This window comes from Urocitellus parryii, chromosome 1 (genome assembly GCF_045843805.1).
Source record: "Urocitellus parryii isolate mUroPar1 chromosome 1, mUroPar1.hap1, whole genome shotgun sequence".
NCBI classification, from domain to species: Eukaryota; Metazoa; Chordata; class Mammalia; order Rodentia; family Sciuridae; genus Urocitellus; species Urocitellus parryii.
The window spans coordinates 88,039,086-88,058,276 of NC_135531.1; the positions used below are offsets into that span (position 1 = coordinate 88,039,086).

At 37.2% G+C, this 19,191-nt stretch overlaps 1 protein-coding gene across 1 annotated transcript in view; it reads right to left on the reverse strand.

Moving 5' to 3' along the window:
* Positions 1-510: 510 nt before the first annotated feature.
* Positions 511-19,191, reverse strand: part of Fbxl17 (F-box and leucine rich repeat protein 17) — a 516,653-nt gene continuing 497,972 nt past the window's right edge. Inside the window, exon 9 of the mRNA XM_026391318.2 lies at positions 511-3,377. Within this exon, the coding sequence (XP_026247103.1) occupies positions 3,237-3,377 (141 nt within the window). The 3' untranslated portion in view covers positions 511-3,236. The remainder of the gene's footprint in view (positions 3,378-19,191) is intronic.

Consider the following 19,191-nt stretch of genomic DNA (forward strand, 5'->3'; position numbering starts at 1 on the left):
TTATTGAAAGCTCTTCTGCACAGCTCTCCTTTCCCAAAGCTGCTGCTTGGTCCTTGGTGTGCTCCTCAGAATTATGCCCATTATTACAACTGCCATGCTCCATTCTCATTGTTAGTTTTCCAGAATGCCTCCCTGTTAGGAGGGTGGGAATAAGTGTCCTTTATCTTTAAATCCCCAGTGCTTGGCACGTGTTTGTTATTCAATAAATGTTTTATTTATTTATTTGCTTTTGAAAAATTGAATTAATGGCTAAGTAAATGAGTGACTATTTAGGGAATGGGATTTTAAACAATTCTCTGTTTAAGCCCTCATGGTTTTAATCTTATCTCAATAATCATGACTAAATTAGAATCTCCTCAATCCAATCTTGTTTATTATTCTGGGTTAGTCAAACCTATAGTCAAACTCTGTAGTGAAACACACAAGGACACATATTACTGCATGCATCATACCCAACCAACAACAGGGAGGCCATTTATTGTCTTCTAAAATAAAACAAAAGACACAGTGCTTTGTTTCTCTTTTATTGCAACCCATTGCAAGGTCAAAAGATTCACGGAAATATAGAAACTACAAACCGGGTGAATTTTCTTTATCCACTCAAAAAGACATTAAAGACAAAGGACCAGAATTTTCCACTACAGCAATATATTTCATAGGCTTTATTCTGAAAATACTGTTGACATTTTGGAGAGGATAAAAAGCCCTGCATTAAACGTGTTCACATGTATGGATGACATTCTAAGCAAAAAAAGAAACTATATTGCCTAGAAAAATTATTTTAAGCCTCATTTCAAAGCATCTAATGAGAACACATTCAACAACCATCACAGGATCACTTGAGGTGATGCTTTTTCTGGCTGTTTTTTTTTTTTTTTTCTTTTTGAGATTAATGCTTTGAGGCTGGATATGTTATTTCTACAGAATTCTACAATGTACCAAGGCAGTTTTCCAGGTTATGTTGTATCAGGCTTTTGGATTAGTCAACATTTTAAAGAATAAGTGCAGTCCCCCAGTACCCCCTCCCCCCACCAAGCTAAAGCATGTTATAGTGCCGTACTTTAGATTCAAACAATTTAACATTAAAAAAAAAAATCAATTATACACTCTGAAACCATTTGACAACCAAACTGTAACACTCCAAATGTTATTACAACTTTGAACTGAAATTGTACCATCTATATCATAGATGGTTCTCCCTTCTTTTGTCCTTTTTAAAAACTATTTAAAATATAGTGTGACATATATAAAAATTAAACTTTTGTTTATTCACTCAAGCTACTATTACTATACATACTGTCTTATAAATTAGTTTTGGGTTAAAAATCAGTTAAAATATTGTGAAATAAGATTTTTTCAGTGGTGGAAAAATGGATATGGAAATGATACAGTTCAATGTGTAAGAAGAAATACAGTTTATTAATGGTAAACATCTTTTTCTTATGAAAATTTTCTCCCTTCAAATTAAATTACTAACCCATTTAGCTATGGGAAAAACATTCTTGGTGCTTATTGACTAGATTTTCTTAACTGATTGGGATTAAAACAAAAAATGCCACATCAGAAACATGTTGACATAATCAAAGGAAACAGTTGTTTACAAAAAGGAGTCATTATAAATATATGAATGACATTCAAATATAAGGCTATCTTTTGTTTCTTACAGCTAGTATCACTTTAGCAATATGGAATTTATAGGAAATGAACTCAAACCTCAGTATATCTGTTAAAGATCAAATAACAGTTATGTCCACATCAGGGAAGAATAAATAGCAAATTCACAAGTCAGGGTTTTGCTTCTAGTTCTACTGAGAAAGATAATCACTCTTTAGCTTAAAAAGGCTCCCTGCTGTCTTGATTATAAATCTAGACATAGGAAAGGTTATTTGAGCCTAAGTCCCTACAATGAATTAATTGTAAAGATGTGTGAAATCAAGACATATATTCATTTACTGATAGGTACTGTCTTAACTGAAAGCTGGCAATCTTTAATTAAACAAAAAATACTTATTTCTGGCAAGTGTAAACAGAATCTTAATGAACAGATTTTCTAATTTTTTTCTTTTTAACTCTTACATTAGCTTGCAATAGATCTTTGCAGTAGCATAAGAACTATTCAAAAAATGACATGCACATATCCAAAAAATCTGTTCTAAAACCCAAAGCAAAAGAAAAAAAAATTCAGTAGGAAGATTGTCTACTTATATCTCACTCATTAATCTTCTATTAATGTGACTACCCCCAAATTTCAGAAAAATGCTTTCATAATTACCAAAATTAACAAAATAATGAAATGATCTGTAGATTTTTAATAACTGCTCACCATTAATTACACTGGTGGCTTCAATGTGGATAATGCTAAGATTAGCTCCAAATATCACTAAAATATATCCTGACCAGTTACAATCCACAACATAAAAGCTAACACAATGTTAATGCAAAACCAAGTAAAATATTTAGTACTCAACAGAATGCATTTGTAGAATAATGAATAATTAACTTCTATGAGCTGGCCAGGGGAGTTCAGATTGTTGCCTCCACATAAAAAATTTACAAAAGGCTTTATTCTCTCTAGTCTCTAAGTCGCCCACCAGATAGCAAGTTGACCACCTGTGGACACAATGAATTAGGGAGAGTCACACAGGATGACATGCTCCCCAGTGGCCTGGATGAAGGCCACTCTGTCAGGATATGATTTACAAAGAAACCACCCGAGTGTGTGTGTGTGTGTGTGTGTGTGTGTGTGTGTGTGTATGTGTTTACCCACTTGTAGGGGTACATGAAAGTTGCAGGTAACTTACTATGCATATATGTTCGGGGAATTTTGAAGAGTACTGGTTTCTAGACTTCTAATTAGTGCAATATCACTTCTGTTCTGGTTTCACCAGTAGAAGCACACATTCTACACCATCAAAAAAGAAACTTGTCTTTTGGGATCTCCAAAAGTGGCAGAAATATATTGAAACAAAGAGTTATTTTATTTTATTTTATTTTTAAGAGAAATAAGCCTTTGAACATAAAAACTAAAAGGTTTGTGGCTTTCATAATCTTCAATTTTTAAGAAAAAAAGCCAGCCCACCTGGGAACAGATAATGTGCGCTTACACTATGCAGTAGGCAAACAAGACATGAATATACACACTCCTGCACGCACGCTGACAGGTGACAGTCAACACCTTTCCAGGAGATCACTGCCCTGCTGAATGATCCAAGTGGACCTATGCGTGGGCAGGAGTGTTAGGAGGAGGCAGCAGACATATTGGGGGTCCAGCCCATCTGGTAGGCTCTCTCCAAGGTCCTCTTGCAGTCCTGCAGGACAGTGCTGAATGTGATGTGGGGGTACTGTTGCACCAGTTGTTCCACTGTCACTTCATTGACCTGCAACCCAAGAAGCACACCATTATTCATAGGGACCACCAATACCATGCAGCTGTCCATGCTCACTGGCACACTGTGGCCTTCTGATGGCATGACAACCCTCTACTTGTTTCTTCTTAGAAATGTGGGAAACTGTTTTGTGAGAAGACAGGCTTTTCTTTTGTCTCACCTCTCTGATTTCTCATTGCTATCCTTACCCTCACACATTTTTTCTTTTAATTTTTTTGCAGTACTGAACTAGGTCCTTGGGCATACTAGGCAAGTGCACTACTACTGAGCTATACCCCAACCCATGGATCCTTTTTTCAAGACATAATCTCAAAAAATCAAATGTGTTTTCTAGAAGCACAAACAATTGTGATTTTGTCAAGATCTTAATAATGTCCATTGAAAATCTAGTGCTTGAGAGGTAAGGGAATAATAAGATAGCATTCTAATGCACATTGACATCCTTTTTAGGACAAATACTGTACAAAGTGGGAGAGGATACACAGGATTCTTGATCGAAGTGCTAGGGAAAATGTTTATTTTTCTTCCCTTTAAATGTTAAGGCATTACAAACTTCAAGTCCCTTTGTGAAAAGGGCTGAAATGTGAGGAATCAATAATTAAAACATACATGGCTGGCAGGTCAGGGATGGCCCCACTAGACCTTAACCATCAAAGATACCACCTTGATTCTTGATTAGACAAGGCAATCAGACAGGCCTAATTAAAACTAACACCTTTACAATTGCTGTGCTGTGAAGGGATTAATTTGTCAATTATTTTTAAGCTGATTGCAGTTCATATCACAGAAGTAGACAGCTTCCTTCATCCTTTAGATAAATAAATGATTAACCTAAGAACCACAACTTTTAGTAGCTTTATTTAAACTCTTTATTGAACACTTTGGCATTTTCAGATATATCAATATTTCACTTATACTAAGTAAGCTATATTAAGTGAGTCTAAAAGAAGGCTCTTGTAATACATGTTTTTGAGAATCCCCCTTGATGTCCATTATTTAAAAAGATCAGGACCACCAGGAAAAACTTGAAACAACATCAAACCCTTACTGTTTGCTTTGAAAACCTGATCAGAAATATGATGATCATGAAGTTAGTTGTCTGTACTTTTCTGAAATAACAGTTGTCTGTACTTTTCTGGGTGATCTGGAAAAATATGTTCCGTGTTATTGTTTTTAATATTGAGAACTAATATTGTAGCCTTGTGCTTAATGATACTTAATCTCTGTTGGGACAATTCTCTGTTCAAGACTTGCTTGTTGGAATCCTGCTTTCACTTTACTTCTTTAACATTTGATTTCTTTGACTGTAAAAACAGGATAAAAGTACTTATGACAAAGTCAAATGTTCTCTCTTATATGGGGATGATCACACACAACAAGGTGGTGGGGAGGGGAAGAACAGAAGCTCAGTGGAAAGGGGAATGAAGGGAAGGGATGGGGAAGAGGAATAGGAAAAATATTAGAATGAATCAGATATAACTTTCCTACGTACATATATGAATACACCACAGTGAATATTTATAGCATGTACAACCATAAGAATGAGATTCTAAGTAGAATAAATTATACTCTATGTGTGTATGATATGCCAAAATATACACTACTGTCATGTATATCTAAAAAGAACAAATAATAATAATAATAATAATAATAATAATAATAAATAAATAAATGAAATAATTGTAGCTAACATAAAGAGTCCCCTAAGTGGTAGCTCTTACTATTGCAGCAGGCACTCAATACGTGCTTACTAAATGCGAGTTAGTTAATAATATGGTAGGGCAACCTATGCTCTATAGTGCTAATAAATATTGTTTTACCTATGAGATATTTCAGAACTAAACCTTGATAACTTTGATTGTAATATTCAAAATAAAATAATCATAGGGGGAAAAGTAATCTTTAGTACATATTTTATATACAAGAAGAATCTATTCCATTAAAATGTTTTTTACAGGAGATGGAGCGCTTTTTTTTTTTGTGTGTGTGTGTGTGTGTGTATGTGTGTGTGGTTCTAGGGATTGAACCTAGGGCCTTGTGCATGTGAGGCAAGCACTTTACAACTGAGCTATATCCCCAGCCCCAGAACTTATTTTAATTTCATAGTCCAGGTTTAAAATATTCACTGTTAGAAAATTCTCCCTTTCCTTTAACTGTGGTTCACTACGGTTTGGTTACCTTTCTTCCTCCCACCACAAACCCAGAATGATGCAAGTTTTACTGAACGAAAGGTGAAGGCATTTGGTCAGAGAACCTTCAGAAAATCTGCATTGCACTGCAAAAGAAGGATATGTCGTTTAAACACTTAGCATTCAAGGAACCTATTAAATAAAAAATAGATGAGAAAAGAATAGAGAAGAAAAAACATTTAAACCTACTATAAAGACACAGGAACTATTTTCTGTGGTACATTTTTTTCCTAACTACACATGGGTCTGTACAAAGTTTTGTATGTAGGGTTGACAGGCAATTTATTTTGGAGAGCCAATTTTTAAAAACAGAAAATATCTCTGTGATAACTGTTTCCTAGGAAAAGGCATATAATTCACCTTAAACAAACCTGATATGTGAAGATATGGATTTATGGAGTATATAAATTGGGGATAATTTTTCACCTTAGTAAAAATTTTCATGGTAGGGTTAATTTATTTTGTCAGCTCCCCTAATATATTTTATATATCCTTTGATTTATCCACGTTCAATTTATTTATTTCTGTTGCATAAAGGAAGGTACATCTGTAGTTGAGAACAGAGATGATGCTATGTTAATTCTCTGACTTTCACAGGTATGGCTAAGAAAAAACAAGTTGGTTTCTTGTAACTGTATGAGAAAAAAAATTGTACCACTAGTCCCCTGTGAATATAATGTGTCTTCTAATTCTAAGCAGTCCTTTAGCTAACTGTGCTCTGTAAATTCTAGAAAACAACACAGAAGGGAAGATGCAAATATTCCATTTTAGAGCTTTGTTGGGTAGGGATTATTCAGGGAAACACATATTCTCACACTAGGGAAAGTTCTATCTTTTACATACAATGTCCCCTGGTGATATAGCAGGACAAATTTTATATTAAAGTTATGTTCATTTACTTCTCAGAAGTACAAATCATGTTCATCTCCTCTTTGTATGGACCCCATAAGTGTTTCCGTGCTGTAGAGGAGTTCAGTGAAAGACACCAGGAATGTTCATTTTAAATCCTACAGTCACACACAGATTTCCAGAGATTTTTGTCATGTGCAATTCTGCTTGCTGGAATAAAGAGGATCGTTCTTTGTTCCAACTCATAAAATGTATGCGATATAAAAAAGGGACCATGGAGATAAAGGTGTTTTTTTTTTTTTTCTTCAGAATTTCCCCATGATTCCTGGTTTTCTGTATTCGGTTTTCCCCCTCTTGCTGAAAACTATCAATGGCAATTCCTACATTATACATGATATGTGAAAACTGCAGTGTATCTTCCTAAAGAAATATGCAGCAGTGTCCTTTGAAGAAATTACTGTGATTAAAGAGGGGAGGGGAAGCACGTACCATAGGTGTTTTAAAAAAATATATGAAAGATTGGATTTTATAGTTCTCTCTAAAGACTGCATAACCATAATTTAAATTTTCAAAATTATTATAACTCTTTTTAAGGTAGTAGCAATTTGTCTGGTATTTTAATCTATTTTGAGTTAACATCTATTAGCACTTTTTGAAAATGTGAGGCAAATTGCTATGCTAATTAAGGTAAATCACACCATAATTTCATTATATTGCTGCCGCTGCTGCTGCTATGGAAGGGTGAGGAGAGAACCCTGAGAGTTTGGGAGATTCAATTTAACCAATTTATCTAGACCATCATAGTTCCCTCTGTTCCTTATCAGTATTTTCTCCAAAAAGCTCCAGGTAAGTAGAAGCCTAGGCTGGAATTATTTTCTTAATCATACCTGTTTTTCAAAAAATACAATTTCTGGTACAACTTGCTGAATAAATCATTTACATTGTGATTCTTATTCCCTCTTTAATTCATGTTATAAGACAGGACATGTTTCTTGTTAGGAGAAGAAATATGACATCTGAATACATTAGGTCACAGTTAAGAATAAACCATCTAAAGTCACTTATTCTTTAATGGAGGAAGTTTTCCTACAAAAAGTGAACACTGTTTAAAATTCCAACAAAGTACATTATTCCCAGAGTGGGGCTGTAGCTCAGTGGTAGAGCACCTGCCTCACACGTGTGACGCACTGGGTTCAATCCTCAGCAACACATAAAAATAAATAAATAAATAAAGACATTGTGTCCATCTACAACTAAAAAAAATATTTTAAAAAATGCATTGTTCCCAGATAGCTAAGTTCCTTAGCAACAAAGAGTATTTTAGTTATCTCTTTGTTTTCAGTCCTACACACACTGATAAATTCTTACCTCATTAGAATGAGTTCCATGAGACAGAAATTTCTGTTGTTTTGTTCGTTGCCAAATCCCTAGTATTCAGAGCACACCTAGCATAGAGTACATACTCAATAAATATCTCCTGGATAAATTAATATAGGAGTTGCTTAATGAATATGTATTATGGGGAAAAGCAATACTAATATATCCGAAATTCTAGAGATAAATTCATCTTGTTCCAATATTATGCCAGCCACAGTAGTAGCAGCTTAAAAAGTCTTGACATGGCAACCCCAAATTCCTCAGTTCTTTGAAATTCATACCATAGTGATTCTTTGGGCTGTTATCTTTTTTGTCTGATATCACTGGGTACTTCTTTTTAGATGCACCTTTTCTGGAGCTTTCAGTAATTTCTCACAGGAGAATGAAGTAGGTCATGATGGTGGTTGAGCAATTTTTGCTGGTTTGGTGTCCCTCAGGTTAGTACTCAAGAGATGACTAAGCTATACTTTGGATTCATTGATGGTGATCCTCCTTGTTGGAGATCAATAACACTTACAGACATTCTAGTGATACTAGATGTGAGCAGGATTCCAAAACTTTGCACAAATAGCCACACAGTTCAGAGGACTTGATACTTTAGTTTGCACCATCAGCAGTCAGCTCAGGGTGGTAGACCCAGGAGAGGCTGACAGAAAACTTGGAAAATTTTGTGACATTTAAGGTTCCTTTGGATATCAAAGTTATCTGGTAGCAGAGAGGGAATGGACTTAGTCCAGAGGTCTTCTGACTCAAAGCAATGTTATTTCTGCTGATTTCTTGGGCTTCAGAAGTCTTTACCTCTACCTGGGAGCAAATGGAAATTAGAGGGGCTTTCTTTTTCTGGTTGGTTCTACTTGTCACAGTGGTGTTTGGCATATGGTACTCTGAGGAACATGCAATAGATCATTATTTCCAGCCCGTAATACCCCACATTCCAGTGATAAACACATAATATTAGGGTTTTATGTGATAGGAAATAGTCAAACTCTCTTCTTTGGCATGGTTTATTTTGGCAAAATACTTGAAAAGTTTTGTTAACTTTTTACCCTAAGGAGCAATAAGACAAAATAAGTGTATATCCCCATTTCATTAAGGATGGAGGAGGATGGGAAGAAATTATATTCAGTGAGCATCTACTATTTCCCAGCACCTGGACATTAATAGTAATATAGATGAACCATGGCTCAGACAGAATTGGTATTTCATATACAGTCACACAACTAGTAATAAATGGGTTTGAAATCAGAACTCCAGCACACAGTGCTTTCTATATTGAATAACACTTTCCTGACACCTCAGTAACATAGTGAGGTACAGAAAGTGTCAGACTGGGGCCTACCCACCTACCCAGCAAAATGTTCATGACATTCATTTGTAGCTTTAAAAATAAAATGACTGTAGTTGGCAGGTGTGCATGTGCGACTCCCCCTTCCCCACAAGTCTTTGACAGTCTTTTCAAAATGTCTTCTCCATGGGGATGTAGAAGATAATGGAGACCACTTGGCCTGCAGAATATACTGTTGTAGAGCTGTGGTTGCATGAATCTTTGAAGCCTAATAGATATATGATGAAGCTGCAAGACTAAAAAGAGAACTTTTGACAGGGACAACTACAACTATGGTAGAAACTGGCATTGCTTTCTCTTCCATCTCTCTCCTGAACACGTTTTCCCCTGTTCCAGAGGTAGACTGTTCAGTGGATTCCCTCTTGAAGCTTATATTCCAGCAGGGACAATGGACATCATCAAAGAGAAGTGCTTTTAGGGAAATGCAAGCTGCTGTGGAAGGAAGCCGATAGCTAGTACCTGATGTTCTCCCAGAGTGTTGAAAAGGGCTTTCCAAAAGAAATATGTAAGTGGACTTCTGAAGAACAAGCAGGAAATCAGTTTGTGTATCATGTCATTAAATACATACATATAATGCAGAAAAGAAACCAGCTCATGAGCTAGTACTGAACAACTAATCATCCTTTACTTTGTAAACTATGCAATGTGTCTCTTGCCTCATCCAACAAACTGAAGAGTGTAACTGAAGTTATGTTCTTGTTTCAAATAGCTCTGCTTTGAGGAGGGGATGGGAAAAGAAAATGAATCTGTGTGCAGGTGGGAAAAGTAAGGTGCCCACAGTGCATCTGTGAGGTTTTACAAATAGCACACTCAGCTCTTGCCTTCTAATTCGGGTCTCTGGCCCTCACACTGGTCTGTCACTCTTCACAGACTCCCTGGGCAATGTCACTCACTGCTAGCAGCCCCAGGGGCTGACTCCTGGTGGCCTAGAGGCAGACTCTTGTCTCTGGAGCAACATGCCTCCGGAGTCTGCTTCTCTGAGTTATGTGGCTCTCTGCGAAACTGTACTGGATATCCATGGAACCTGATACTTACCAGGTGCCAGCAAGTGTTTGTGGATAATGCATATTCAAATAAACCCCACTGCTCTTTCAACTACTGCCCACAGGCTCCAAGTTAGGCACACATTGAGAAGGATAAAATAAGAATAATGCAAAGCTTAGTACCACCTCAAATTTTCATGTAAAGGAGATGGGTCATCGAAGTGCAGTTTCAAATATTTTAAGTAGGACACTAAGAAAAGAATAAAAGACCCGATGATACATTGATTTTTCCAGGACCTTCCGCAGCCAACATGCACCATCCCTCTGTGGTCTGCAGAGTTTTGTGGTTTTATTTCCCTCCGTCTTTAGCAGGACTTCTCTTGTCCCTGACTGGATGACCTGACATTCTACTCAGGTTTCCCTTTGGTTAGAGCAGGAAAGTGGAATCTGCCACCATTTGTACAGTCTCTCATTTCTTTCCCTTCAGTAGCAAGGTGAAACTTCCTCGAATAGCACCCCATTCCCTTTCTTTTGTTTATAAACAACTTCACATTCCCTTCCTTTCCTCTTCCTTTCTCAAACCAATACCTTCTGCCAGGAACCCCACAGTGATTAATCTATAACCAATATGGATACATGTATAGCGGGTATGGGATGAATTGAATTGTTTCCACAATCCAGAGTACAAACAAGGATTCAGTGGTTGTAATCCCACCTGCTCATTAGAATCAGCTGGGAGTATTTTTCATCAACCCCCCACCTCCATGCTCAGGGTATATTCCAGACCATAATGATATCACAATCTTGGTAGAGAGGGACCTAGACATTGGTATTTTTAAAGCTCCCAGAAGATTCAATTGTGCAGTTCAGGTTGAGACCTTTGGGTCTAAAGCTGACTGAAATGACCACAAAGGGCACAGGTAATTCCTGCCCTTGGGAATCTGAAGGTAAGACCTAAATTAAGATTATTAAATACAAGTGCCCACCTACTTCTCATATGCCCTCTATATTAAACCTAGTCCATAGTTCTGGAGAAAATAAATGGGTGCCTTTTTTTCCCCAAATATTTATCACTGCTTGAAACAAAAGATGTTTTTCTTTGAATGAGGGAAAATCAGATTGGTTTCTTTTCAGTCAGCATCTGGTCTCTAGTTTAGCTCAGCCAAAGAAGGCTGCCACCCAATCTTCCCCAAAGCTGAAGGAATGAAAGATTCCTCTAAGCACAGTTTTCATATGGACCTAGTTCTTCCTCAAAGGACTACTCATGATGTGGACGGAAAGGGTACTCATGAATGAGCATTTAATACAATTTTAAGAAGAAAAACTGAGTATATCATTGAAACCTAAAAGCCACCCACTGAATATGGGAGTCAGCTGATTACAGAATACCCATAATGCAGTATGCCTCACTCATGAACCTCATATTAGTAGCTTCAGGTATATAAGGATGTATTTTTTAAACATAGAGGTAAGAAATATTACTCTTGGGTGGCAAAAAAAGAACTCATCTAAAAATCCCAAAACATAGAAAAAGACAGATACAGAGAGTGCAATGAACCTGACAGAGGCAGGCTCATAAATTCAGTCAACTTTGTCAAATGCAGTCATTTCATTTCAGAATCTGCAATGATTGAAAGTGCTATGCTCTGTCAATATCACAACAGGCCTGGCTTCATGCTGTCTCTTTTTCATGAAATGTAGGTTGCCTGTTAACACTAGCACTGCTTCTATTCACTTGAATTGGCACAGTGAGAAAGCAGCAAAGAACCTGGGAGGATGGGGATCATAGAAACGCCTGCAGTGTTAAGTGAGAATTGGGGCTTGCTAACCTGAAGCCTCTAATTAGAGATTAATGTGACAGGAAGTCCAACAACCAGACTGTCAGAGAAAAAAAAATTAGTGATGTTTTCATCCCCTGTATCACCAAGCAATCCTCCACCAAGAAGGATGTTTCAAGCCAAGTACAAGCTCCAGGTACATGGTCTTGCATTGGTTATTCTGAGCCGCAAATTGCTGGTCATGGACTTGATTCATTGCTCAAATCTGTATATTTGCACATGCTGTGCAGATGAGAACCAAAACAGATGTATATGGGACACCAGGATGGAAAAAGTCACTTAAGAGAGTCATCTACAGTGCTTTAAATGCTTCAGTAAAAGAGCAACTATTTGAAAAAACCTGGGCCCTAATAAGATAATTAATGTAGTCGCTGAGTGGTAAGTGCAATGTATTTATGGAACACATCTGGGTGTTTCTAAATTAAACTCTTAAGCTGAAAAACATAATTGAAGAGGAAAACTCTCTGAACTAAAATATGTTTTCTTTTGTGCCTAATGGCTGTCTTGATTTCAGTTTTTATTTTCTTACATAAAGGCTAGGGTAGTGGTAATCACCAAGTGGGCACCTGATGAAAAAATATCTTTCTAAAATTGCAGTTTCCATCCAGTAGAATTTATGAATTTGACCTGTTTCCTGAAACAAATTTATTATCAGCAAAAGTTTATTATGTATGAATGTGACCAGGAAACCTGTAGATTAAAGAACCTGAAAGTAAGAAATATTTTGTGGTTCTCAGAAGAGGAACTGTACACAAATCAGAATGTTCCAAAGTTGCACTCTAAAGGATGCCAACCAGACAGCAGAGGCCTGAGCTTTGTCTGTCCTGGGTCCCAGGTGCTTTCAGCCATCCTCAGAATTCCCAGCAGTAGCAAACTCATATTAGCTCCAAGGTGGAACCCTTCTTATTTATTTTCTTCCATCCAGCTGCTTTTTATAATATATCATATTATTAAAAGGTAGTGGGATATAATGATATTCAAACTTGCTTCTAGCTATCAATACTTTCCCAAATCAAAATGTAGATTTCAAATAAAGCAATAAAAGGAGGGACACTCTGGTTAAAGAGGCTGCAAATGAAAAATACATTTAATCCCTCCCTCCCTCCCTCCATCCATCCACTCATCCAATACTTATATATCTAGCAACAAATATGTGCCAGCCACTGCTGTAGGTACTGGTAAAATAACATAGAACACTTCCATTCTAATGAAAAGACTGATAGGGATGAGAAAGGTAAAATTTAATTACCAAAACAAGTAAGAGCTAACGTTGATTTCCTACCTCATATGAGGACATTTACACAAATTAACTCATCTCTCTCAGTAACCTATGAGATAAGTCCATTTTACAGATGCAGGGTGGAGACACAGAGAAGCAGAGTGGAGAGAGGGCCTACAAAGGAGAGAGTGGATGCCATATAGATGCGCTGCCAACAGATGGAGCAAGCTGGGTTCAGAGATAGCTACTACATTTGGTGACACAGAGGGCACTGGTGACTTTTAAAAGAGCAGCATAGTGTCAGGGTGAGGATGGAAACAGATTATAATGAGCAGTGAGAAAGTGAGGAATACTGTTTCTAGACAATCTTTTTCAGAAATTTAATAATCAGGTGGCAGAAAAAAAGAACTGTAGAGGACTAGAGCCGAAAGCTGATTCAAGATCAAAGTGAGGATCTTTGTTGAGACTAAACCTAATTTTAAATGTCCCCTTTAGAAAAATAATTTGCAATTTCACAGTATTCTAGTTGTCTGTTTGCTTGTCTGTCTTCCCCAGGAGGCCCAGGATCCATGGGGTAGGAACTACATCTTGTTCACTGTTTTTCCTGACCTGTCACCTGTCACAAGGACTGAAGCAGAGTAAGTCACTCAATAGGTATTTACTGAATAAATGAATAAAATATATTATAACAGTAAGGGGAGAAAGTCTGGAGTTTCCTCTGAAACACTACTTACAAACAGGAACAGCATTTTCTCTGGGTGCAGCATGGTAGGGCCTGACACCTGCTGCTGAATGCCAGGGTCTCACTGCAGGCGGAGCTGTTTCCCCATCCTCCTGCAGAAACCCCTCAGTCTCTTGGGCCACTGTAGGACACGCATGTTTCTACTTGGTCTGTTGTTTGGGACTTCGGGGATCTGATCTCAGTTCTGTTAAGGAATCTTTTCTATTTCTAAATTTAAATATTAATATATTATAACCTAATTCGTTCATATTATTATAAAGCCAAATCAAAGCTCAAAGGAGATTATTTATTGCAAAGCAATGATGCTTCAGGGTACCTTCAGGCAAATTCCAACATAGCATTCTACCCATCCTACAGTATTCAGGAAACAGTAGGTTTTCCTCTTCCCTCCTTTTTAAAACAAACCTAGCAATTTCATTATATATCAAACTCATCCCATAGCAGAGGTGAGCAAAACACAAGCACCTGTTTGCAGTCCATTCTCTTAAAAGTTTTACACAGATGTCAGTTTTCCTGAAGAAACAAACAAATCAGGTCTTAGCCTGGACACTGGTCATTTGACATGGCAAGTCTTTTTTTAAAAAATCTATTATTTTTTAAGAATTGCTGCCTGAGTTTCAGGAGGCTAGTTTTTCTTTCTAAGATCTTAATGTAAATTGGTATTAATGGCTAGAATATTATGACTCTGCTAAGGATAGGTGGCTGTTCATATATTAGACAAATGATTCCATGGAAGGTATGTATACAAAATAATAATAACAATAATAATGGTAATAAAAGTTAACTTTTATTGAGTGTTTACAATGTGTCTGACTTTGGGCTAAGTTCTTTATTGGAAAATTTATTTAATCTTGTAATAACTCTCTGGCATAAATGTTATTAGCATCCCCATTTTTCAGTTGACTCTCAGATGAAACTGAGGCTTTTAAAGATTAAGATCTTATAGAGAGTGAAGTGACAAGAGGTAGAATTTGAAAACTGACAATCTGACATTGGTGTTTGCCAATTTAACCTCTTCCATAAAGCTCTGTGCCAGCATTTCTTGGTTTAATATTTAAATGCTGGGAGTACATTCAATTCCACTTATCAGTTCAAGTGAATAGGGTTGGAAGAAGAGGAGATGGGAGCGCTTGACTAAAATGAGGTTGAGAGGTAAGCTCTGAATTTCAGCTGATGTGTTTTTCCCTGTTTCAATTACCAGCAATAATCAGGAGAGGGTTGTAAAACAGTGTTTTAAAGTGCTCCTATGTGAAAATCACCTGGAGAAACTGTTTTATCAGCAAAAGGAACAAGATACTGATGCTTCAAGTGAAGGACTTAAGTTCAGATTTTAGAGCCCCAGCTACACTCTCACCATTTTTCATCACCCCTTTCTTTGGGAGCACTCAGCATGATGGGCTGTTTGGGTGATGGTTACGTTGCTTGTGACAGAGGACTGCATGATCTAATATAGTCAGACCACTCCTGTGTTATTAGGACAGAACGTTTTCTTTTGTTTTTTTTTTTTCACTTTATTTTATTTGATATGGCATTAATTTTGAATCTTAAATTTTGGCTAAGGGCAATCTGAAAACAGCTGTGCATATGTAGCAGGGAAGAGAGGAATCCCTGCAGGTATACACTCTGTTTCATGGCTGAATTGCTACCAAAACAGTTCTGGACACAGTGACCCACAAATTATTCTTCCCTTAAACTGATTTTTCCAGTTGGTTCTGTATATTAGTTACAGAGTACTGTATTATTTTCCCCATAGGGCTTTCCTGCTCATGATTCCTAAACAAGCTGATAAAAATTCAATCTCCACAGAAATATTTAAGTTGTTGAGGCTTTCTCTTACCATAATTACTTCCTGAAAAATGCAGTGGTCAAATTTTCCTGAATATTTTTATGTTCAATTGGGCACACAAAACTTGGCCCTTGATCTCACAAGGTTGTAAAGCAGACTCCTGGCTTGAGGAAAGCTGGCTGGTTTCTATTACTTGCTTTCCGTATTAGCTCCTCATTAATTTTGTTAAATAAAATCTACCATTTAAATGAGGAACTCCCTGCAAAAAAACAATATTTCTTATGTTCTGAAGAATATAACAAACAACATTTGTTAAAAGAAATCACCCTTCTCTCTCCTCAACTAAGAACTTTAGGAACTGGGGCAGGTGAGGAGGAAGGTCTCAGCAGTGGCAATTTGATGAGAAATGAATTAATTCGATTATTTTCACAGTGTGGATCAATAATAGTCAGTCTCCACAGAGGCCCCTGGCCTGAAGGCAGCTGGATAATCAATAGGATCACACAGAGGCGACTCTCCTCCCCCAGCAGCCTCTCTGATCTTTTCTGGGTCTACTCTTCACGCCTGTGTAATTCTAATTTATGTCAACTAGAAATCAAAGAAATTCCAAGAGGCTTTGGTCATAGGACATTGGGGTGGAACTTTCACAATCTATTTATGTCTATTCCTTAAGTCAAGAGGCCCCACGGCCCTCCAGGCGCCTCTACTGGCCAAGGAGAAGAGCTCCTGGCAGCAGGGCAGCTACCCATTTAGAGCAAAGGCACAGGAACTGCCTTGGGTAAATCAAGGCACACTTTTCTCCTTCTCATCTATAACTTGGAGGGACATAAGAACTAAGCATGTTAAGCAAGAGTGACTCCCTCAATAATGCTCTTTAATGATACCCCAGACGCTGGCATTTTCAAATCAAATGAACAGTGTATAAAATTAGTTCTGCATGAAGTTAAAAAGAAAGAAAGAAAGTGAAAGGGAGCTTTTAAAAGCTCCAGCATTTCTTCATCCAACTGCTTTTCACAAGGGTTTGGCATTTGAGAACTGCTACGTTTATGATGTTATTCACTGCTCATAATTCAGGCCCTGTGTCTCCAAACTTCAGTATTAACACACACTGCAGAGGTTCCCAAATCAGCCAGGTTGCCTCTGGCGAGGTCTGGTTTCTCAGCCAATGCCATGCCACTGTGCTCCCTCCCGTTCCACCAACCTTGTTACCCCAAACATTTTTCATTAACCTTGAACACTGCATTTCCATTTGCCCTACAGCTTTCCCATGAATTTTTTTTTTATCTTTTTCAGTTTTGTTCTTCATCCAAGCTGCCTTGTAAGAAAAGAGGAAAATACCATATTATTAGAAGAAACAGATCTGTAGCAAGTCTAGAATTCATTGAAGTCATAAAAACAATTTCTATGACCGGAGTCACTGTCTATAATTGTGAAAATCAGAGTACACACACATTGCTCTTATTAGAGAGTCCCACTGATGTATACAAGATTTTTTTTTTTAACTAAATCACTAAATAAATGTGAGTTAAGTTGATAGGTGATTTCAGGTCAACTCTAATTCCCAAGGTCAAATAAGCCTTTGAACAGTCTTTAAGAATATAAGCTCACCCCAATTCATCAAAGCAGTCTCACACAGTGTTTTCTTCTCTTAGTCCTTACAATGCATTAAAGTTTAGGAGATTATGTGGCGTCAGCTTCAAAACCTCTAACATGCTTATCCATCCAGCAATCGGAAAAGCTACTCAAACAGGATCTTCTTAATGCACTTCCTAACTTTACAACTTCATGGGGAATGCTGAATTTGTTGAATTAATGGCTGGAGGATTCCTCCCTGGGAATCAGCAATGTTGCCATCAAATTTACTGCAATTTAGCTTAGACATTGTTTGATAATCCAAGTACATGTTATTGTTTTTAGCAAAGAATAAGTTTGTGTTTCTGTTCTCTGCTTACCTAAGGGCAGGGAGGGAGAGAGGAAAAACATTTTTTTCTACAATACAGAAAAGACATTTTAGTATTCTTGCAATTCCTCAAAAGCTGGAGTGAGGAAGAAAGCACTGGTTTGGTAAAGTATAACCTTTGAATTATATGTAAGTGGTCCCAAAGGAAACTTATTGCTTGTGGAAAAAAAAAAGTGCAACTAGACTTCAGTATTTCTCAAGATAACAGAACATGAGCACATGGACACAAAGACTTCACAAGCCCATCTCTCTCCAATGCAGGGATCTCATTGTCAATATTCTTGATTGGGGGTTAATTGTGTAGATATTGAGGTATCTTGCTCCTTGGAAGGCTCTAGCAGGTATGTAGAAAGGGGAGGAGAATGCAAACAAATGATTTTATTACTGGTTAGCATATCTAGTTAAGGCACAGGATAGGCCCATATTAATTTTGTTCTTCAGTGGCACAAATGATCACAGATTGAGGCAGTGGATCTTCCCCCATGCCCTAATACTTGCTTTCCTCTATTTTTTGCTACTATTCTTATTTTTGCCTTTATTTTTCTTGTTACTTTCTCTTTCCCTACCTACATAAACAGTTTTAAGTTTAACTCACTGATTTCTAGCACTGCAGATCTTTTTTCATTTCTGTTCCTTAATAGATAGCTATAAACCTGAACCCCAATTCACAGCATCCCATGGAGGTATGAGTTTTTTTTTGTAAATTATGCAGAAAGTGCTATTAATCTACTTTCTTCCCTTATTTTCAATTTCCAGTCAAAATGGGATAGCAGGTAATATAATTTTTTCTCACTTGGAAATTCAAAAATTATAGCACAGGTTGATAGGATGACATTAATGATAAGAATAATCAGTAATATAAGGTATTTTATGTATAATAAACGGTGTTCTAAATGATTTTTAAATATGTTAACTCATTTCAATGCTCATGATTACAAAACAGGTACTAGAATCATCCTCATTTTACAACTAAGGAAACAAGTTTTGCCCAAGATTACATGACTAATAATTGCAGAATCCAGATTTGAACCTGAACTATGGCTCCAGAGAACATACTCTCACTACTAATGTCTTTTCTTCTCTACTCAAATCTTTCTTTGAATCTCTCTGATAATTTAAGAGAAAGCAGAAAAGCTGCTTTAGTCTAGGTTTCCATCCAACTAAACCAAGAAGTAGGCCTTTCTGTGCAAGGCTTTACTTGAATTTTGTGTGTGGTTTAGAAATGTCTTCTGTTCTCACAGAACCCTGTGTGTTTGGCTCTGAGCTGACTAGAGTCTCAGAAAGCCAGACAGCAAGCCGGGCCCAGTATCTCCTTGGGCTGGGCTGTGCTGCAGCAGGCTATGGCCAGACAGCATTGTGTTAGAGCCAATGGACTGGCAGAGTAACTCTCTGGTTGGGAAAGGATTCAGTGGCTGCCTAAGGAGTGTGCTATAATGCTTAGGGATACTAATAACTGGAGCAACCTCTCTACCTCATTTTGAACTAATTTTCATTTGGGACAAATAAAGGACTTGAAT